Raw genomic sequence first — 22,472 nt, forward strand, 5'->3', positions numbered from 1 at the left:
CTGGAAACTCTATGGGGCAGTGCCATTCTGTCCTGTAGGATCGCTATGAGTTGGAATGGACTCGACCGCGAGGAGTTTGTTTTTGGTTAGCCCACCCTTGGTGGCCTCCTCCGCCCCGACTACCCCCTCAGAGACCTTGAGAGAGGGTGTTTTTGGGGAGGGAAATAACTCGAGGTGACGCTAGGCCGGGGTGCCTGGCCGGCCCACCCCGGTTCCGCCTCCCTGCGCCCCAGCCTCCCGAGTCCCCGACTCTGGCCCTCTCCAGTCCTCAACCCGACCCACATATCCGCCACGATCCCCGGAGTCCTCAATCCGACCCCCACATCGGCCCACGAATTCCCGTGACCCTGTCCCCGGAGCCGCGGCCCGTGACCACGACCCCAGCCCCAAACCCGGGGAGGGAACGAGCTCACCTCAGCCCGGGCCACAGCGCCGCCGCCCGTTGCCGGGACAACGGCTGCGCGCGGAAGGCGGAAATAGCCGAAGATGAGTGAGGAGAGCCGAGGGGGCCGGAAAGAGCCGAAGACGATCGGGAATGTTCGTGCAGCTCGGAGGGCTGGGATTGACCCGCCTGCGGACTGCAAGTCGGAGGTTTTGTGGTGCGATGTGTCCTCTAACCAAAAGACTGCAGTTTGAATCCACCAGCTGCTCCTTGTAAACCCTATGGGGCAGTTCTACTCTGTCCTGTTGGGTAGCGATGAGTCAGAATCCACTCGACCGCAACGTGTTTTTTTGGGTTTGAACCCTCTCAACCATAAAGACACGAAGCCAAGGCGCAGAAGCAGATTATCCAATAGGCAACTTAATCACGGTTTTTACTTTGCTTACCAGATCATCTGTAGTGAATAATTTCACATTTTTTCACCACATTAAACGTTCTGCTTCTAGGTAGGACTGGCACCTGTCTCTCTCCCAACCCCACAGCACCCTCCTACAGAATCAAAGCCTCTTTTCAAGTTCACAATCCCTGACAGAGGCAGACGACCCAGTAAACAAGGTAAGCATGGGTTTACTTGTGCTTACCTACTAATCTGAGGTGAACAATTTCACATAGGTCTCACCACATCAAAGAAATTGCTCACTACATATGATTTGGTAAGCAAAGTCAGCACCGTGCTTGCCTTGCCTATTGGATAATTCACCTCTGCCAAGGCGCCAGGATATGCTGTACTAAGAGAAAAGGGAAGCTGTAACACATCTCCTAGGTGTGGCCGGGCAGTTCTACTCTGTCTTATAGGGTCACTATGGTCATAATCAACTCAATGCACACAACAACAAATATACATACAACATTTGCCTATTTGACACTTTTCACGTGTACAATTTAGTGACATGAATTACACTAATCATACTGTTCAGCCATCACCAATATCTGTTGCCGAATTTTCCATCACCAGAAACAGAAACTCACTGCTTCCTAGAACGCCACTGTTCTTTAAGATGTTTTAATTTCCAGTTAATCTTAATGCAGGATGGTTCCTGATCCCAGGCCATTTGTTTGGCTCTGCTTTCTTTGTCTTGTCTTAAAATGGAGAGTGTGGTTCAAGAGTATTTCTGAGAAAAGCCAGCTGGTTCCATAGAGTTTCTTGAGGTTTTCAGGTCATTTCTTACATATATAAATGTTTTGGGTCCCATATGGATTCATTTGGCAAGAAATGGTGGCCAAAGACACGGGTTTATCCCATCAGAGACCATCTTTATTCGTCGCCACGGGCTGTGTGCCCACAGACGTTAGCAACATGTGGCCTGGTCTGAACGGTCAGATGTGGCTAAACTGACTCTGAAAAACAAACCAATACATCTTTAACTGTTTGAAAGCGGTCAGCATCATTAAAAAGAGAATACAGTCACAATAGCAAAAAGATCCACATTGTGAAACATGAGCAAAAGTAAAAGATGAAAATGTAGCTACTGCTAAGTTGGACACACAAGGAAATTCTATTTTTTAAAACTTCGTTTTGCTTGGAAGGAGTGCAGCCAGAATGCTTATTAGAAGCAAGGATGGTGAGACTTGTCGAAACTTCTCTCACAAACTTTGGACATGTTATCGGGAGGGATCAGTTCCTGAAGAAGGACATCAAGCTTGGTAGAGGGTCAGCGGAAAAGAGGAAGACCCTCAAAAAGATGGATTGACACAGTGGCTGCAACGATGGGCTCCAGCATAACAACGATTGTGAGGATGGCCCAGGACCGGGTAGTGTTTCGTTCTGTTGTACACAGGGTTGCTATGAGTTGGAACCGACTGGAGGGCACCTAACAACACCACATTAGCATTTTAAAAACACTCCTTTGTCGCCATTACGGAGAAAAATGATTTAAGCGCCTAACATAGCCAGCTACGCCAAAGAAGCTCCAAAGGAGTACCTCCATCCAATAAAGGGTGTGTTTATCTCGCTTAAATGTAAATTTACATCTTTTGGTCAAAAGCCACGTTCGCGCCGGATTCAAGACTCGGAGTTCAGGCTGTGTTTTCTCTCACGCATCCGTCAACACTGCCTCGACCAATCACAGCCCGTTAACTGACCCCATTGGCTGTCGCTTCACCAGTCCGGAGAGACGCCTCAGCCCCGCACCGCCGCGGGGACGTCGGCACAATGTTACGCGCGTCCCAAGTCCGCCCTGCCGCCCCGCCCAATTCCCGTGAGTGCAAGCGCGCGCGTCTGCTGCTGGCCAATGGGAGGGCCGCTCGGGGGTCGCGCTAGCTGGAATGCCCAGGCGTGCTCGCCTCCGCGCGAGTCGCTCCGCCCCGCGCGCAGGCGCTAGCGCCAGCCCCGCCCCGGCCCCGCCCCGCCCCGCCCCCCACTCCGGCCCCGCCCCGGCCCCCGCCCCGGCCCCCGCCCCGGCCCCCGCGTCTACGAGCCGTGCGGTGGTCCCTGTCGGCTGCCGTAGCCGGAACTGCTGTGAGAGCGGCGGGCCGAGCCCCCGGGACGCTGAGGGGCAGGCGCGCCTGCGCTCGCTGCCCCGTCTGTCGTTCGCCGGTCCGCTGAGGAGACGAGTCCAGCGAACGACGCGCGGCCACCGCGTCTGGGGAGGGAGGAGCAGCGTTGCGTCGCGGCCTTGCTTCAGCCGGAGCTCAGGGCCGGGCTGCCCGGCCGGGCCGATTCTGCGGGCGCCTCCTGGGCCGCGGGCAGGAGGTCCCCAGGAAATCGGGAAGCCAGGCTGCCGCGAGGCGTTGATGAAAAAGGTGACCGGGGTCTCGGGAGGGCCGGCCTCCCTAGGGACTGTCATGGCGGGCCCGGGTCCCAGTCGGCAGGTGCTGCGGGCTGAGCGGCCGGTGACCTCGTAGAGCCGTCTGGCCGGGTCCTATGGAGCCCCTAAGCCGTCCAACCGTGTGCACGCAGAAGGCTTTGGGCAGTTTGGGGGAACCCTCCTCCGCTCACAGTGTTGCATCGGCAGCGTTCTTTGTGCGTGGACAGAAATCTACCCAATAGCAAATTTTACTTTTCCCATCCCGAAACGTGACACATGGTGTCAAGCTTTGATGGGGGTCGAGATGGAGTTCACCTCTGTGAAGTCAGGAAGGTTTTCAGTAAAAGGATTCAGTTCCTGTGTTTTTCTCTGCCTTTAGGGGAAAAATCTGAACTATGCCAATATTCTTTTAATTCTGGATAGGGTTTTAGTGTTTTCCACCGTTCTATCAGACAAATGCACAAGTTATTCTGTTGAGTCTGAGGGATGTTTTGCTCGGGTCCTAGGCTGGTTGTGGGTAGCTCTGGCATCATAGGTCCCTCGGAAGTAGGGTTCCCCAATCAATAACCCATGGAAAGGCCTTTTGGGATATTTTCAGGTTTCTTAAGTAGAAAGGGATAAATTGAAAGTACTAAGGAGAAGTCCTACTCAATGAAGTCTTTTAAGTTTGGGTGTTTGTCTTGTGTTGATCTGTTCTTTGACAGAGCTATTATTTTTTTACAAGCGATCTGTAAAGTCAGTTCGAATAGATAAAAACTGCTGCTGATCATTTGGTGGCAGAATATGGCAGACTAGTGGTACTCTTACGATCTTACTTATTTACCCATTTCCAGACTTTTGTATAGGAAGTCGTTGTCCTCTTACTGTATTTCATTGTTGGTGTTAGTACCTAGCTCTTGTTTTCCTTTAATGGACTGTTGCCCTCCTCAAACAGTTGTGTTGTGCATGGTATCAAACAGTTGGGGCATAGGATCTAAATCTGTTAAAAAAATCCAATATATAGCTTTCATACACAGTATTGGATATTTCTGGCCACAAAATATTGACCTGTCCCTGATTCTCTTAGTTCAACTTTGATCAGACCTGCCTTCTGGGTTGCAAACATTTTTACCATCATTGCATCTTATTGTTGTTGGCATTTTACACGCTGCGGGTAACATAGTTAATGCAGGAATTTTATTTATGGTTACCAAGAGTTTTGACAACAATTTTCTTCTGCTTATTCCTGCCCCTGGACCTGGAAATCACCTGGGGCCGTCACTTTGACGGCTGCCTCCAATCTGTTAGATGCAACAGGCTCCTTTGTTGCAAAAGCATTTTTTTAAATCCGTAAACCCCCAGCAGCAGCAAAAACCCCACACCCTGGGATGCAAGATTCCCAGAAACCCCAAGCTCATGGTCCCTCTGCATGTCTGTTTTCAAATCAGAAAGCGGACGGGCAGCCGCAGGCCACCAAGGAGTCCCCTCCGCGGGCCGGCCACCCCGCGCCCCTCCGCCTCCGGGGTCCATCAAGGCCCCTAGCCCCTGCTCCGAGGCCACCTTCAGGAGCCCGCGTGCGGGGCAGGTGCGCGGGCCCCGGGAGCCCCACGCCGGTTTCCAGGGGCGGGGAGGGGGTGGTGACGAGGCCGGAGGAGCTGAGCGGCGGTCCGGCCCGGGCGGTGCGGGGGAGCGAGCCGTGCGCGCAGGCGGCCCCGCGGCGCCGAGGCCATGAGCTGCGTGCCCGCCGGGTACGTGGCTGCGGGACCGGGCCCGGCGCCGGGGCGCGGGCCGGGCCGCTGCCTGTGTCCGCCTCACGGCCGCGCCGCCCAGACGCTCTCCCTGGGCCGGGCCGCGGAGGGGGAGCTGGGCCGCAGCCGAGAGTCCCGGGCCCCGGGTCCGGGCGGCGCGGGCAGGCGAGCGGGCGGCCGGGCCGGGCCGGGCCGGGAGGGGATTGGAACAAACAACGGCGGCCATGTTGAGAGGGAATTTGTGCGGCTAAAGTTGTCCCTGCGCCCCGGGCCTGCCGCCGCCCGTGGGCCTGTCCCCTGCCCAGGATGACAGTGAAGTTGGGAGACGGCGGCGGGGAGGACGGGCTCAAGAAGCTGGGCAAGCGCGCGGCCGATGAGGACTCCCTGGAAAGAGAGGGCGCTGGTGGAGGGGACGTGGCCGAGGAGACGAGCGGCACAAAGGAGGCCGAGCAGCCCCTCAGCAGCGGCAGCGCCGGGCCCCCAGCCCCCTGCGTCCCGCAGGGCTCCCCCCAGGACCAGCACCACTTCCTCAGGTCCAGCGTGAGGCCGCAGAGCAAGAGGCCCAGGAAGGATGCGTCCTGTGCAGGCAGCGGAGGCAGCGGCAGCTCCGGGGCCCGGGGCAAAGGTATTGTGAGCCCCAACCCTAATCTTGGGGTATCCCTCATGGCTCCTGTCAGGGCCTGGAGAGCTCTCCCTCCCTTCCCCCAACCCACACCTACAAACCAGGCCCCTCCATTCCAGGCTGCTCCACATCCGCCCCCTCCACATCAGCCCACCTCCATAGTAGGCCCCCTCCTTGCTAGCCTCCCTCCACACCAGGCCCCTCCATTCCAGGTACCCCCTATAACAGGCACCCTTCATACCAGCCCCCTTCCATACCCAATACTCTCCATACCAGGCGCTTATGACAAGGGTGGCCCTCTGTAGAACTCTTGTGGACATGCGCTGTGGAGGGGCCAGGTGCCCCCTTCCTCCTCCAGAAAGGGCTATGACTTTCTGTGTCTCAATTATTTTAAGAGGCGGTAAGTATTCTGACTCGATGGTGACGGGCTTTTGGTTTTAAGGATCCTTTCTTTGGGCAAGCATAATAGACTACTTATGGGCTGTTTTTTCCACTCCCCCGCCCCCCCCCCCCATGATAAATTTGTGCGGTAGGCAACTTTAAGCAGTGGGAGATAGTTTGGAAATGGAAAGAGGAAATAGGTGCTGTGTCTTTCCCAGATGTCCCACAGTGGGAGGACAACAATGGAGTGGGCTTTCCAGGCTCATGGGTGGACGGAAGGTCAGTAAGAGGCTGGAAGTGAAGGACTCAGCTCGAATGCATTCTGCGCAAATGCATGAGGGGTGGCCAGATGTGGCCCTGTGAGGTTCAGCCAGGGTTCACTTTAGTGCCTCAAAAGGATCTCACCTGGGGCAGAAGGTAGGGGAAGTATTTGTGGTCTGGTGGTGGGAAGGCACAGCTGCCAACAGTGCTTGTCCTTGTTCTCTGAGGTGACCAAGAGCATTATCATTTCCTGGGTGCCTTCCCACAAGCGCAAGAAAGCCTAGGGTCCGTCACTCCTGAGGAGCATTCTCCCCATCACTCCTGAGGGGCCTTCTCCTCCTCATTGTCTGCTGTTACTGATTTATATTTCTGCTCTCTTTATTTCTGACCAAGTTACTAGCAGTTGTATAAATTGTAAAAGTAACATTACTTTCCGATGAATTTTACCAGGAAAAAATCTTTTACTTGGTTCCCTGGAAAATGATAATTTAAATTTGCTAGCTGGCCCTGATGGTTTTAAAAAGTAAATATTTCAGGAGCTGGCAGAGAACCCATTTTGGAAATCGGGGTCAAATATTCCCCCTTCAATTCAGCCTCTGGAATGGTGGCGTTAATAATTTTTATCAAAAAAAAGGTGTTTTGAAATGGAATAAGATTTAAGTAAAAGGTGATTTAGAGAATATGTTTCAGAAATTTAAATGTGCCTCATATGAGTTTGTTTTGGTGTGAAAAGTTGCCTATGGATTAGAAAAACATTATCTTATCTGCTTAGTTTTGTAAAAAGTAACTTTTTGTTCTTAGTCACAGGTATGCCTGCGTTATCCCACGTCAGGGCCTTTGGTGGCTTCGAGGGTTTGTGGTTTCTCGAGTCAGAGCACTAGACTGACTTGGGGTCCAGCTGCCCTGTCACCCTGGTTCTCTGACCATGTCTCAAGTCTGATCTTTCATCAGATGAGTGTCCTCACGGGACAACGTGAATGCTCCACTCCAGTGAAGTGTGGTGCTAAAATGAAATTAGATGTCAGCATGACAGAACGTTATGACCTGGAAAGGTGAAGTGGTGCTGAAACCTCAGATTGGGTTAGCTATTTGGCAGTAACGGGAAGAGGGCAAGTTTTGTTTGCATGGTTGCATGTGGCCTGGAAGGTGAGGAAGGTCTCCTGGATTAACCTCTGTGCTTCAATCATTGAGCTTTCAAATGGCACTACCATTCCTGGTTCTTGTTGCAGTGTGTGGCTAGGAGCAGCAATTGACTTTTTTTTTTATATCTTAGTGAAATGTGAGTTTGTTAGAATCTGTGCTCCTTGCGACTTCTGTGCTTTCCTATTTTAGCAAGCAAGGAATTTTTTTTTTTAAAGTAAACAATGAAGCTAAAACATAATGGTTTTTAGGAGGGTAGTAGGAAGCAAGTCCCCTTGGCTTCACAGAACTCCTTGGCCAGCATCCTGCCTCCTCTTGGCTACACCGCGCTCATGGGCTTCCTGGGTCCTGTGGCTGCATCTCACTGTGCCTAAGACATTCGCCTCCCTGAGCTTCAGGGCAGCCTCCGCACAGTCATTGCTGGCATTGACTGCCGAGGAGGAGGCTAGGGGGCCGCCGTAGGCCATCGTGTTCTCTGGCTAACCTTTGGAAACAGTCCGTAGAGGTCTGTCTCCTTCCCAGCTTATAGAAACCGCCACCCAGGCTGGTGAACACAGACCAGCAGGGAAACGAGCAGCACTGGCATTTTAACATTTTTCACATGAAAACAACATAATTTCCATTGTGCCTAACGAAGCACACTCCTTGGTGTTTCCTGTTGGTTGATTGCCAGCTTCAGTCTTACTGGGAGGAGAACCTGGCCATGAATTTAGAGGACCAGACTAGGGAAAAGGGGTCCCTTCTTGGTCAGCTTTCCTCCACACTACTGTGTGACTTCTTTCTCTAGATGTTGATGAAAATTGTCTCTTCTGGTAAAATTAAATGCTTTTGGAATTGGTAGAAGGGAGGTAACTAAGATTGAGCTCTCATGTGTAGGCACCTTGTGTTGCTGTCACTTGTTTTTTAAATGGGTGCCGAAACTGAAGTTTGTTGTTTCGGTAAAGCACTCGAGCTCAGCGGGGCTGCTCAATTCCAAACAAACATGCCTCTGGCCCTCCACATGGCCTGAAGTGGCCCAAGCCCACACTGGGGACCGAAACCCAGAGTCAAGGAGACTGTATCCAGAAAGACCAGGGACCAGGAGGCATAGACCCTGTGCCCTTCCCTGTTTGGCCAGTTTGTGATCTAGGGTGCACTGGGCAAATGAATCCATCTCTTGGAGCTGTGATTTCTTTGTAGATGGGGGCAATATAAATGCCCACCTCACTGTAGTGAATGATGAATCTTTATAAGTTGGTTAGGGAGTCCCTGGGTAGAGCAAACAGTTAAGTGGCCAAAGAGTGGTAGTTCGAACCTCCTCAGAGGTTCCTCAGAAGACAGGCTGGTGATCTGCTTCTGAAAGGCCACAACCTTGGAAACCCTATCAGGTGTTTCTACTCTGCACACACAGGGACACCATGAGCTGGAATCGACTTGATGACAACTAAAAACAACAACAACATGTGATGGGCTCCCAATGCTTCCGTTATGGAAAATGTGCATAGTGTGAGGTTAGGGACTACAGGTTGCGGGGGGAGGGGAGGGGTCCCACCTGTGTGCTGGAGAGGGCAGAGGTCTGAGGAATGCCCCTAACCTGTGCCCTGTTGGACTGACTGGGCTAGTGGATACCTGGGGGAGGGGGCAGAATCAGAGCTTCTGTTTCCATTGCCACCTTAACCCCCTTCTGAGAACCCAGGGACAGTGCAGCCAGTCTGGAGGGGCCCTCTTGGGTATCTACAGAAATGCAGTAACGTAGCCTGGTACAGGTTCTACTCTTGTTTATGCTTTGCATAATTTTGTGGGCTGCCTGTAGCTTCTTGGTGTTTTTAAAAGACGTCTCATAAAATATCTCACCATGGCACAATTGGCTTCTGGGAGACTGGTGCCATGTTGAAAAGAGGGTCAACCCAGGAGGCGGGAGACCTGAACTAGACCGGAGAGCTGCCACTTGTCACATGGCTGGTTTGGTTGTGTGACGGGCATGACAGGCCTGGACTTTCGGTTCCCACTGGGGGAGATGGTCACTAAGAGATGGGTTTACCTGAATTCAGGACAAAGGGTTCTGTTGTGCAGAATGGACCTGGGTGACCCTGGATCAGGAAGGAGAGAACAGCGTGTACTGGACAGCACAGTACCTGAAGTTGGGAGGTTTCTTTGTATGGGGGCCTCTGCTTAGCCCTTCCTTCTCGGAGAGCCCTAGGGCAGGAGCGGCACACAAGGCCTTGTGCCTTGTCCAGACAGATATATCTCCCTGGTGCTAGTCTACTTGCCTGTGTCTGAGGTTGCTCTCTTAACAGCCGCCCTGAGGCCAGGCTTTCTGATCCCTCCTGCCCAGTCTAATCCAGTCACTGGTATTTCGGGAAGTAAGACACAACGAAGAGTTGGTTGAGCGCATTGCAGCCTGCATTGTGACGTCAGGTTGTTCCAGAAGCCCACACACCTAATGGGAGAAGAGGAGGAGCAAGGAAGCATTCCCACTGACCCTGCCCAGTGTACGGCTGCACACCCTGGGTGAGGCCACGTGCAGTGGAAGACGCCCCAACCCAGACACACACTCCTGGCATACAGGAGAGACCACATGGGCAGTTGGTCAGGAGACTTGGCCAGGCTTCTGCAGATGAGGCAAGACGGAATGGTGTGGGATTGAGAAGAAAGTGCCTGTGAACAAAGGTGCAGAGTTCCATAAACTGTACTGGACGTCAGAGATACAGATACACGTAGATACACACACACAGGAGTCCCAGGGTGGCACAAACAGTTAAGCACTCAGCCACCAGTTGAAAGGGTGATGGTTCAGACCCACCCACAAATGCCTTGGAAGACAACCCTGGTGATCTGCTTCCAAAAGGTCACAGCTTTGAAAACTCTATGGAGCAGTTCTACTCTGCACACCTGGGGTTGCCATGAGTCAGAATCAATTAGACTCAGTGGTAGCTAACAACAATATACATATGTGCACGTGCACACATACACATTCATACCCATGTATATGACACACACAAAAAAATTTTTTTTTTTTTAACTGTAGAAATGACCTTGGGGTCACAAGGGGGAGGAGAGAATCAGCATCAGCCCAAGGCTGATTCCTATGAGGCAGAGGCCAGACATGCTTCCTCCCTTCAACCTTATTATCAACCTTGACACCAGCCATCCCTCCCATAGCACTCTACTTCTCTGCTGGGTTTAGTAATTCGTTGCAGTGGCCACATACAACTCACAGACCATACTCATGATTATGAGGTTTATTAAAATTTAGGGTCAGGAACGACTTCAGTCAGGACAGCTTCTCAGCTGTCCGCACAGGCAGGCCTCTCTCTGGCCCTCGGCCTCTCGGCCTGTCCTCTGCCCTGCTTGGGCAAGTGTTACAAAGCTCTTTAGCTCTGACGACAAGTGCCCAGAGGTACCCCACTCCACCAGCAAGCCTCCTGTCTGAAGGTACTCAGCTCTCTTGCTCCATGGGTCAGCTCCCTAGCTCCGTGGGTCGGCAAGCCTGCCTCTGCAAAGTGCCTGGCGGCACCCCAGTCTGCCAGCAGGCCTCCTACCCGAAGGTGCTCAGCTCTCTTGCTCCATGGGTCAGCACACCCACTGTAACCACCTTGCTCCATGGGCTGGGAAGCTCACTGTGCCACCTTCTACTGGTCTCCTTGTTCTGCTGCTGCCGGTCCTCTGCTGCACTTGCACCGCATCTTGCCATCTTGCAGCGTCTCCAGTGTTAGAGCTCTCTGTCTCCTGGATCTAGGAGGTTCTCAGTGCAGGGACCCTATGTCTAAAGGACATGCTCCACTTGTAGTGAGATCTCCCTCTCCTCTGGCATTGGCTCTCTTCTAAGCCTAGCAGGATGGCAAAACTGACCAATCCCCTTGTTAGGATTCCATACATCTTATTTGCATGGTCCTACCCCCACAGGTGTTCCATGAACCTTACTTGCATTATTTTCAAGCTGTCTGATCCTGTTGGTGGGCCACAAGCACGTTATTTTATAGTCCCCTTCGATCATTTATAGTCCCCCTCAATCATTTAAACCCTGGTGGTGTAGTGGTTAAGTACTATGGCTGCTAACCAAAGGATCAGCAGTTCGAATCTGTCAGGCACTCCTTGGAAACTATGAGGCAGTCCTACTCTGTCCTATAGGGTTGCTTGAGTCGGAATCGACTCGATGGCACTGGTTTGGTTTTTTTTTTGGTCTCAGTCATTTGGTGGGAATCACAAAACTGGTGAGAAAGGCCATATAAAAGTGATTCATTGCACCACAAACACACATATACATACACATATATGCATGTATGTAATACACGTGTGTATTTTCACATGTGCATACATACGTATAAACGTGCACTGACATAGCAACATTTGAATGTGGATTTTAGAGCTAAGCTAATTTTCAAATGCCTCATTTACTTTCAGAACTAATGTAGTTTCTGTGGAATATGACTGTGGAAATGTCTTTTACCAATGAAGTATACTTTAGGATTTTGATTTTATATAGTGCATTATGTCTTAATTTGAATTATATGACGATATAAAAGAGGAATGATTTCAGATAGCAGAATCACAGGTGAACAGTAGTTCTGTAATGGATGGTGGTGCACAGAAGCATTTTACTATGTTAAGTAACCACAATGTTCTTAGCACTGAAGGGCAGCGTGAGAAAGGCTAGAAAAGCAGGCATGCCCCTGGGTGTGTGCTGGGAAGTCAGAACGGCCTTTCTAAAACCGTTAGAAAGTCTTATGTTGCTCGATGAAAGGGCATACATTTTGATAGAAACAATGGGATTTTAACTGTTTTTCTCAGTGTTTCAGGCAGGAGGGGGAATCTTCAGGGCCGAGGTGGAGTGTGCAGGAGTATGGCGAGTCTTATGGTACCTCAGGCTGGAAGCCCGGCCGGAGAAAGGCCATCCATATTGAGGAGGCAATGGGGGTGACATTTGACATGCAGAGATGACCGGGAAGTGTCTTGGGTTCTGTGTGGTTCCGGCTCATCTTCCTGTCATGGATGAGGATGCCAACGAGTCTGGTGGTCCTAGGGAGGGGTTCCTGTGGGCACGGTGGGACGGGATCTTTAGAGGCCAATTAAACTATGAGTGATTGGGAGTCGTGTTTGTTCGGTTGTTGACCATCTGCTGTGTGGACTAGAGGAGCTTCCAGGGGTGGGCAGGACTAGTGTAGAGGTGAGCACCTGGCTGGCAGTGCAGAGGGGCTCCTCATCTGCTTGATGGTCCCCAAGCAGCCCTGAGTGGTGGCTGCATGAAGCCTGGAGCTGGGTTTGGGGGTAAATGTAGGACATGGATCATACTCTCAGAGAGCTCACCGTTGGAGTCTTGCCCTTGGACATCATTTCCTTCCAGGTTTTTTGAGTGCTGACCTTTCATCTTGCAAACTATCGTGAAGCCTCTTCATGGCCTCAGAAATAGAGTAAGAGCTGGAGTGTTGACTTTGGCCTTCTGCTTTTTGTTGGGCTTCTCACACTCACCCCGAAGCATGGGAAAAAAACCCACGCTGACCAATCTTGCCCAAAAATGTTTTCTCTTTCCATCTCTCGCCTTTCTCCTTCCTCTATTCTTGCCTGCTCCTGTTTTTTTCCTCTCCAATTGTCACTTTCTGTTTTCATCAGAGTTTTTTGGACTGAAAGTGGTCAGCCACTCCTGGGTGGTCACTATCACATTCTACCACGATTTCTCTGGTCAAATCATTTTCCTTAGCCCACTTCGTGGCATAGAGAACACTGGAATGGCATTTCTGTTCTAGATGCCAGGTGGGAATAGAGCAGGTGGAAAGCAGGCCCTTCATTCTGTGATGGTGCCTTTAGACCATGAACACTGAACACTTATGTGTGCAGCACTGTCCTGTCACCTGGCATGTTCTGCAGTGATGGGACACCTTGTTCTGTCTGAGAGGGGAGCCATCTGCCTCACGTGACTAGCAAGTACTTGAAATTTAGCCAGTGAGACAAAGGAAATGAGTTTTTACTTAGACTTAATTCATCGATTTTTGAAGGCCCCTAGGTGGCGCAAACAGTTTGTGCTCAACTGCTAACCTTAAGGTTGGTGGTTCAAATCTACCCAGTGGTACCACGGAAGAAAAGGCCTAGTGATCTGCTTCTATAAAGGTTACAGCCAAGAAAACCTTAAGGGGCCGTTCTACTCTGTAACACATGGGGTTGCCATGAGTCAGGACCGACTTGACACCAACTAACAACAACAAAAACAATATTTATGGTTAAATAGCTTCACGTGACTATTGGTCCCCAAATCAGACAGTACTGTGCTAATGAAGTAGAGATTTCAGCGTAGCTGATCTGTTCTCAGGAAGAGGGCCCGTAGCTGAACTGATACACTTTCCCAACACAATAAACAAAGGCATTCCTTACAGCTGACTGGTTTTTTCTGTGTGTGACAGGCACATTTTGCTTTCTGACGCCTACCGAAGGGAACCGTTTCCAAACGCTTTATGTTGAGAAAGTGGTGCAGACTTATGTACACAGTCTGCGAGGCACACAGGACAGCCGTGAAGAGCAAGTCTCCGTCCCACCCGTGTTCTAGGCAGCCAGCTGGTAGCCATTATTTGTGTGTTTTTCCAAAGAGGGTCTTTGGGGGCATTTATAGATTAACAGCAAATAATCCGAGAAGCTGGACTATATGAAGAAGAACGGGACATCAGGATTGGAGGAAGACTCAGTAACAACCTGTGTTATGCAGGTGACACAACCTTGCTTGCTGAAATTGAAGAGGACTTGAAGCACTTACTAATGAAGATCAAAGACCACAGCCTTCAGTATGGACTGCACCTCAACATAAAGAAGACAAAAATCCTCACAACTGGACCAATGAGCAACATCATGGTAAACGGAGAAAAGACTGAAGTTGTCAAGGATTTCATCTTACTTGGATCCACAATCAACAGCCATGGAAGCAGCAGTCAGGAAATCAAAAGATGCATTGCATTGGGTAAATCTGCTGCAAAGGACCTCTTTAAAGTGTTGAAGAGCAAAGATGTCACCTTGAAGACTAAGGTGTGCCTGACCCAAGCCATGGTATTTTCAATTGCATCATATGCATGTGAAAGCTGGACAATGAATTAGGAAGACCGGCGAAGAATATTGAATATACCACAGACTGCCACAAGAGCGAATAAATCTGTCTTGGAAGAAGTACAACCGGAATGCTCCTTAGAAGCAAGGATGGCAAGACTGCATCTTACATACTTTGGACATGTGTCAGGAGGGATCAGTCTCTGGAGAAGGACATCATGCTTGGCAAAGTACAGGGTCAGTGGAAAAGAGGAAGACCCTCAACGAGGTGGATTGACACAGTGGCTGCAGCTATGGGCTCAAGCATAACAACGATTTTAAGGATGGCTCAAGACCAGGCAGTGTTTCGTTCTGTTGTGCATAGGGTCGCTATGAGTCGGAACCGACTCGACGGCACCTAACAACAACATAGATTAACATTTATTTCTTTCTCATGGTCTCTTGTGGACCTGTGTGGCTTTCCTCTGCTCCTTAGGGACAGACCCATGCTGAGAAGGTGAGGGATCTGGACCCTGAGCCCCTGTCTGCACGTGGGCCCTTGAGTGCCCTCACTGAATCCACCAGGAAGTAGCATCCATAGGAATTCACCAGGAAGTAGAACCCATAGGAAAAGCCCATGATGATTTCATTAGGAATCATTTTAATAGTAGTCTGCATTTGTCTGGATTTTGCTTCCTAAAGCAGTTTTATTGTCATGTATTTGCCTTTGTTATACAATTGTCTCAGAGTTTGAAGCTTTCTCACCATTTTATGGCCCTGCAGTCAGTTGAAAAGCAAATACTGGTTATCACAGGGAGATGCTGGAAGTTCTCTCCTGTTCATGCTGGGAGAGGAGGAGCGGGGAGGGGGTCGGAGCATTGGGTCAGGTCATAAAAGTGCTCTACCTGTGCCTTTAACTCTTGCTTGCTGTCTCTGCTCTCCTAGGAGCCCAGAGGTCTCGATCCTGGTGCAGGATCACCATGTTCCCCAGGGCCTCCCACTTATTACCTCCCCCTTCCAGCACTGCTTTAAAGACTGTACATAAGGAAAGCAACTGATGCTTTCAGAGGAGTTACGGGGTTACCAGGTCACTCTCAGAACACCAGGCTTTGATGGTGGAGATTAACGGAAAATAAGAAGTTTTCAGATTTTAAAGATTATTAGGCATTCAGTGATATATATTCTGAAGTACTGGTAAAGTAGAGGGTCAGTAAAAATGAGGGAAACTCTTCATGAGATGGATCGACGCAACAGCCACAACGATGGGCTCAAAAATACCAGTGATCATGGAGATGGCCCAGGACTGGGAAACATTTTGTTCTCTTGTACTTAAGATTGCCAAGAGTCGGAGCCGACTTACCGACTTATGGGCAACTAACAACAGCAACGTTCTGAGGTATCATATCTAAAAGAAGATGAGGTTTTACACACTCCTAAATGTTTTCTTTTTTAAAAAAAAAAAACTTTTGTTGTGCTTTAAGTGAAAGTTTACAAACCAAGTCAGTCTCTCACATAAAAATTTATATATACCTTACTACATACTCCCAGTTACTCTCCCCCTCATGAGACAGTCCGCTCTCTCCTTCCACTCTTTTTGTGTCCATTTTGCCAGCTTCTAACCCACCCACCCTCTCATCTGTCCTCCAGGCAGGAGATGGCAACATAGTCTCAAGTGTCCACCTGATCCAAGAAGCTCCCTCCTCACCAGCATCCCTCTCCAACCCATTGTCCAGTCCAATCCTTGCCTGAAGAGTTGGCTTCGGGAATGGTTCCTGTCCTGGGCCAACAGAAGGTCTGGGGGCCATGACCACTGGGTTCCTTCCAGTCTCAGTCAGACCATTAAGTCTGGTCTTTTTATGAGAATTTGGGGTCTGCGTCCCACTGTTCTCCTGCTCCCTCAGGGATTCTCTGTTGTGTTCCTTGTCAGGACAGTCATCGGTTGTAGCCGGGCACCATCTAGTTCTTCTGGTGTTAGGATGATGTAGTCTCTGGTTGATGTGGCCCTTTCTGTCTCTTGGGCTTGTGATTACCTTGTGTCCTTGGTGTTCTTCATTCTCCTTTGATCCAGGTGGATTGAGACCACTTGACGCCTCTTAGAAGGCTGCTAGTGTTTAAGACCCCAGACGCCACTCTTCAAAGTGGGATGCAGAATGTTTTCTTAATACATTTTATTATGCCAATTGACTTAGATGTCCCCTGAAATCATGGCCCCCAATCCCCTGCCCCTACTACACTGGCCTTTGAAGCATTCAGTTTATTCAGGAAACTTTTTTGCTTTTATTTTAGTCCAGTTGTGATGACCTACCCTGTATTGTGTGTTGTCTTTCCCTTCACCTAAAGTAGTTCTTATCTACCATCTAATTAGTAAATGCCCCCTCCCACCCTCCCTCTCTCCCTCCTCTCGTAACCACAAAAGAATGTTTTCTTCTCAGTGTAAACTATTTCTCAAGTTCTTATAATAGTGATCTTCTACAATATTTGTCCTTTTGCAACTGACTGGTTTCACTCAGCATAATGCCTTCCAGGTTCCTCCATGTTATGAAATGTTTCACAGATTCCTCACTGTTCTTTATCAATGCATAGTCGTAAATGTTTTCTTGAGTTTGAATTTCCATTTGCTTGTTTGAAAAGATGCTAAGAATTACTTGAACCAAGACTTAATTTGAAGAAGAGCCACCTCCACCACAAGTTACTGTTGCATCAACTCTGACCCATGGCACCCCCGATGTGTGTCAGAGTAGAACTGCGCTGCATTGAAAAGCAGTTTCTGTTCACAGAGGGAAAAGACCCTGGAGCCTCCAATGTGGCCAGGATATCACGTTGTCCTCTGACTGCCCGTTTTAAACAGTTCCACTTAACCGTCCTCCTTCTTCTCACTGTAAGCGTGTTGTCAAGCATCGACAGGTCAGGTTGGGACCGTGTTGTTGCTGAGCCACCTCTTGGGGCACATGGGATCCCAGGGGACGTCCTGCTAACGCTCTCGGTTGAGGAGTGTGTAAGGGCTGCTGGCCGGTGGGTCTTCCTAGTTCCTGGCTCCCTGGAGCAGATCACCACATGCTGCTTTCTTTCCAAGGATCTGACAGTGGTGGAGCATTGTCCGGAAATGGGCCTGGGGCCACCTCTGCTGCCCCTGTGGGGGGCTCGCGTCCATCCTCCCGGAACCTAGGCTCTGCGGGAGGCGAGAAGGAGGAAGGCAAGAAGGTCCGGCGGCAGTGGGAGTCCTGGAGCACAGAGGACAAGAACACGTTCTTCGAGGGGCTGTATGAGGTGAGTAAATGGTGGAGGGGAGCAGCTCTGTGTCCTGGCCATGCTCGCTGCTTTGTCTTTTCTCTCTGCCACGTTTCCCATCTTTCTCACCACATGGTTGTTTGGTCCAGCAGATTTGAGACTGTCAAAGTGGCCAAGGCAGGTATGGGCACTTGCCCTCTCCTCCACTAATGTACTTACTCAGTTATCTATTTGTGTTAATATAGACTCAGGGATGTTATTTATTCTGTTTTATTTTCTGGGTCATAACCCATTTGTATCTTGCTCATGTTGTTTCCCGAATTGCCCCAGATTTGGCCTCTGGGGGCCTCTTCAAGTCGGCTCCTGTGTCCTCTCTACACATTTCTCTCATTCTTTGAGCTCATCCTCACTTTCTGGCACCCTGAAGCAGTTCGGACTCCCGTTGTACTTTCCCTGTCCCAGACCTGGAACCAGCCATTTCCCCCAAAGAGCTCTGGTTCCTCTTGGGAAGCGGTGTTTTAGAGCAAGCTGTGGTCACTGGTGTGCTTGTTGCTCCTGGGGTGCCATTGCTGCTCAGCCTGTCCCATTATTGCTGATGGGCTCGGCTTCGATATGATGACCATGCAGCTGATTCCCTCTGTGGTAGTCCCTGGAATAGCAGTGACGGAGAACGTGCTCTCTAAGATGCACTCTGCCTTTGCCCAGGGCATCGAAGGAGAGTGGCCCACAGAGGCAGCCAGGGCATATTCTGTGCGAGTCTCTTCTGGGTGCTCATATCTGTTGTCCCTGTCAGAATATGGGGCACGTTTTGCATTATCAAGGCCAGGAGAGTGATTCTGAATGGTCAGTCCATTCTTTTATCCTGAGATGCCAAATGTGCAACGCCCTGAACTGCAGAATCATGTTCTCCCATCTTCAGGGAGTTGTCTCAGGGCGTGATCTGTAGTAACTCCAAAGGTGAAGCCGTTTCTCCAGATGATCAGGTTTTTGTCTCTCCTGTTTCAGCGTTCTTGCCTCTTTAGCATCGTATGGTGTCATAGTTCTGTACCTGAGTTTCTGCTGCTGGTTTGTCCTTTATCCTGGTTAAAGCCTGAGATTCGTGGCTCACGCACAGAGAGAGTGCCGAGGGCTGTTTGCTTGTCCCCAGCCGGTCTATGCCCCTTCTCCTTTCTCAGAAAGCACTGTGTTGCCCTCAAGGCTGTGTTTTGTCAACCCCATGCTTTCAACATGAGCTGTGTCTTCCAGCACGGGAAGGACTTTGAGGCAATCCAGAACAACATTGCCCTGAAGTACAAGAAGAAAGGCAAGCCCACGAGCATGGTGAAGAACAAGGAGCAGGTCCGACACTTCTACTACCGCACCTGGCACAAGATCACCAAGTACATTGACTTCGACAATGGTGAGTGCACTGCAGCCCAGCTGTGGGAGTAGGCGGGGGTGCTGGTCAGGGCTCTGGCGGGGCTATGGACACACCACCCAGCTTCATGTGGCCCTGGGGCTTGGCGTTTACTTGCCTCCAGGCTCTCGCCGGTGGTGCCCCTGGTGACTGTTGGCCATGTGCAGTTGTCTGGAGGCTGCGTTCTAGCTCTGCTGGTTCCACCGCCTGCTGTGCTGTGTATCTGCATGCTCGGTGGCTCTGAGCGCCTGCAGGTTCTGGGTCCCCGGCTTGCAGCCTGTGTACCTGCTGCAAGGGAGGAGGGCCGGCTATGGGCACGGGGGCCAGAGCCGGGCCCTCCTGTCTGAGTGCAGGCACGTGGTCGGTGCTGGCAGGGCCTGGACGCTCATCTGTCTGTGGGCCACTCTTACAAGGGTGAGGGCCTGGCTCTGCAGAAGCTCAGGCCCTCTGTGCTTGGATTTCAGATTTGCGTAGTCCCCTCTCTTATCCACATAACCAGGTTAGCACGGGTGCAGTGCTGACTTCCGGCTCGAGTGCCCTTTCTCAGGCCATCAGCTTCTTTGGGGTCCCATCTGCCTATGTGCTGGTGACTTTGTCACCAAGTGGCTGGAGCTGATTTGCCTCCCCATTTCCACCTGCGAAAGGAAGCACCGCTTCCATCTGTGCCGTTCCCACGGATCACCAATTGCGTGGATGGACCACGTTTTGTTTGTCTATCAAATAGTGGGTCTTTAACTTTTCTGAGTCGTGGTCTCTTAGAACCTGGTAGACTCTGAGGGTCTTTTTCTTTGGAAGACCTTCCAGAACATTTGGCGTGTGGTGTTGGCTATCACAGACTTCTCAGCACCGTCCTGTCTCAGAACACTTGTTCTGGATCATTTCTTTGAGCCCTGGGTCCCCATCCATTGATGTGTTCCCCTTTTCCTTTCCTGTTCTCATACACACACAAACACGTGCGCGGGCGTGCACAAACACACACACAATGAATGTTAGGGCTCTGAAACGTAGCTGCTGAGGGAGAGCCAAGGAGGACAGGCATGAGAGTGTGTGTGGAGGGGGTGGGACGGGTGACCCTGTCACTGCCCTAAGAGACGCGGTAGAAGCTCCTAGTCTGTGACATTGCTGGGCTTCCTGCATCAGCGTGAGGTCTGGCTGCACGGATTAGAAAGCTCGATGTCACAGTGGCTTCTCCACACAAGGGTTTGTTTTCTATGTAAGTGACGCCTGGACCTGGAGGCCTGGGGCGGGCACAAGGGACCCAGGCCCCGTCCTTCTGCTCTGCCGGCCACGCACATGTCCAGGTGGCCCCACACAGCAGCCGTCCTGCCCAAGTCATTCGCTTTAAGGGGCCCTTCTGGTAGCTTCCACAGCACATCCACACCTCATTGGCCAGGGCTTGGTTGTGTGGCCACATCTAACTACAAGGAGATACGCCGTGTTCGCTGTCTGCGTTGCCTCCCCAAATCAGATCGGGGGCTACTGCTAAGGGAGAAGGGGATGGGCACTGGGTGGGTCATGAGTGTTCCTACCACACTTTCTCCCCCTGTCTGGCCCTTGGCGCTGTGGCACGTGGGCCTGGTTGTCAGAAGAGGAGAGGACAGGTAAGGGGTGGGGGCGGGTGAGATGGCCTGAGTCCTGTGTGTGGGGCCGTGCAGAGAGAGTGATTAGTGATCAATCCCGTGTCTGTCTCACTTCCCCCGCCTCCACGACAAACCAACCGTGCCCAGTGTTCTCTTTTCTCCCCCAGGGGACATGTGCCCTGCTTGTTGGGTACAGTTTTCTATCTCTACTCATTTTGAGAGTTGTGTAGATAGTACCATGTTCCTTTGTACCCTCTACCCAGTCTGTTCTGGGGTTACTGTCCTGCATAACCAGGGTCTAGTGATCAAAGGCAAGACACCACCAGAGCCTCTGGTCGGCACCAACGCCCTTGGTGCACTTGCGCTGCCTGGCCCAGGACTGTGTGTGCAGCCTCCTGAAACTCTGCTCCCCGCCCCGCAGTGTTCTCACGCGGACTGAAGAAGTCGTCCCAGGAGCTCTACGGACTCATCTGCTATGGCGAGCTGCGCAAGAAGATCGGGGGCTGTGAGTATGCGCCACCTGTGGATCTGCAGGGCTGGTCCCCATGGTGGAGGTGCCACGTGTCCTCCTGGCAGCCCGGCCGCGCCCGTCATCATGGAGGCCACTTGTTTTCCTCCAGCTTCTTATCTTGAAAAGTTTTAACCTACAGAAGCATTGGAGAAGACTGCGGTGAACGCCACATACCCTTCACCTAGCTGTACCGTTAATATTCTGCCCTGTTTGCACTCTCCCCCGACCCCTACACACAAGCACATATGCAGGCATGCCCACAGATGCACACACACACATGCAGGCATGCACACACCTACCTGCATGCTCACGCACACACATATACACGTGCACACACTTTTTTCCTTGCCCATCCATTTGACTATAACTGACAAACATGCTGTACTCCTAAACACCTCAGTCCTTATTGCCAAGAACAAGGACATTTTCCTAGATTACCGCACTGCCACACACTTAGCATATGTAAAATAGATACAGTAATCTTATCTAATATACTGCCTGTGTTCAGGGCAGGTCCCGCTGCCAGAACCCTGTCACGTGTAGTCGTGGTGGCCTCTACAGTCCCCTGCATCCTGTCTTTCGTACTATTCATGCTTTGGAGGGTCTGAGACTGTGTTTTCTAAATTGCCTTCACCTCAGATTTACTCTGATGGGTCCCTTATGATTCCATGTCTTTTAAATGCTTTGGCACAAGCCCGCTAAGGGGATGTCACAGCCTCCTGCTTGCCCACGCCGAGGCCACTTTGTTCTCCCTTTTCTGCCTGGGTGACCACAGACAACAAGGCACCCATGTGGCTTTTCCAGGCCTCAACTTCTCTGTCACATGGACGTTGTAAGGGCACACACCCCACAGGACTCTTCTGGAGATTAAATGAGTGGCTTTGGTAAAAAAGCCACCTCACACCTCTCTAGACTCCTCACCTCAGAGTAGGCGGTGGGCCAGGAGGGGCGTAGGCGAACAGAGAGCAGAGAAGGAGCCAGTGTCTGCCGACCACCACACGTGCCAGTCGTGGATAGTAAAAACGGTTTGTGCTGGACTAATAAATGAAAGATTGGTGGTTCAAGCCAACCCAGTGGCTCCAGGGTAGAGAGGCCTGGAGATCTGCTTCCATTAAGGTTACAGTCAAGAAAACCCCACAGAGCACAGTTCTGTTCTGTAACATACAGGCTCGCCATGAGTTGGAGTCGATTTGACAGCAGCGGGTTCTGTTTTGGTCTTTGGTCTGTGTGTGTGGCCCAAGTGTGGTAACCTGTATGTGTGGTCTCATCATGGCAGGTGAACACAACATTGGGGTGAGGAGCTTGCAGTGACGGGGGCACAGGGTGCGGGGGGCATCTGCAGGGAGGCAGGCCTTCTGGATGAGGTGGATAGATGGGCAGGGGCCTGGGAGAGAGCCCTGAGTAGGCGGGGATCATGTGCAGGTGACACTGGTGAGTGGAGCTGTGTGCGCAG

At 51.2% G+C, this 22,472-nt stretch overlaps 2 protein-coding genes across 10 annotated transcripts in view; one reads left to right on the top strand and one right to left on the bottom strand.

Annotated features, from left to right (window-relative positions):
- The window catches only part of IFT140 (intraflagellar transport 140), an 83,474-nt gene extending 82,779 nt beyond the window's left edge, over positions 1-695 (bottom strand). For 3 of the 6 annotated variants that reach the window (XM_049902911.1, XM_049902913.1, XM_049902912.1), the window contains exon 1: positions 414-695. The gene's annotated coding sequence lies outside the window, so the exon portion shown is untranslated. The remainder of the gene's footprint in view (positions 1-413) is intronic. The other 3 variants (XM_049902910.1, XM_049902909.1, XM_049902914.1) reach the window with 1 other exon arrangement.
- Positions 696-2,838: 2,143 nt separating this feature from the next.
- CRAMP1 (cramped chromatin regulator homolog 1) overlaps positions 2,839-22,472 on the top strand; it is a 48,354-nt gene continuing 28,720 nt past the window's right edge. For 3 of the 4 annotated variants that reach the window (XM_049903041.1, XM_049903042.1, XM_049903043.1), the window contains exons 1-6: positions 2,839-3,184; positions 4,617-4,753; positions 5,222-5,541; positions 17,378-17,571; positions 18,778-18,931; positions 20,930-21,013. In XM_049903041.1, coding sequence (XP_049758998.1) covers positions 3,176-3,184; positions 4,617-4,753; positions 5,222-5,541; positions 17,378-17,571; positions 18,778-18,931; positions 20,930-21,013 — 898 coding nt within the window. In that variant the 5' untranslated portion in view covers positions 2,839-3,175. The remainder of the gene's footprint in view (positions 3,185-4,616; positions 4,754-5,221; positions 5,542-17,377; positions 17,572-18,777; positions 18,932-20,929; positions 21,014-22,472) is intronic. The other variant, XM_049903044.1, reaches the window with a different exon arrangement.

Source organism: Elephas maximus, chromosome 12, assembly GCF_024166365.1.
Source record: "Elephas maximus indicus isolate mEleMax1 chromosome 12, mEleMax1 primary haplotype, whole genome shotgun sequence".
NCBI classification, from domain to species: Eukaryota; Metazoa; Chordata; class Mammalia; order Proboscidea; family Elephantidae; genus Elephas; species Elephas maximus.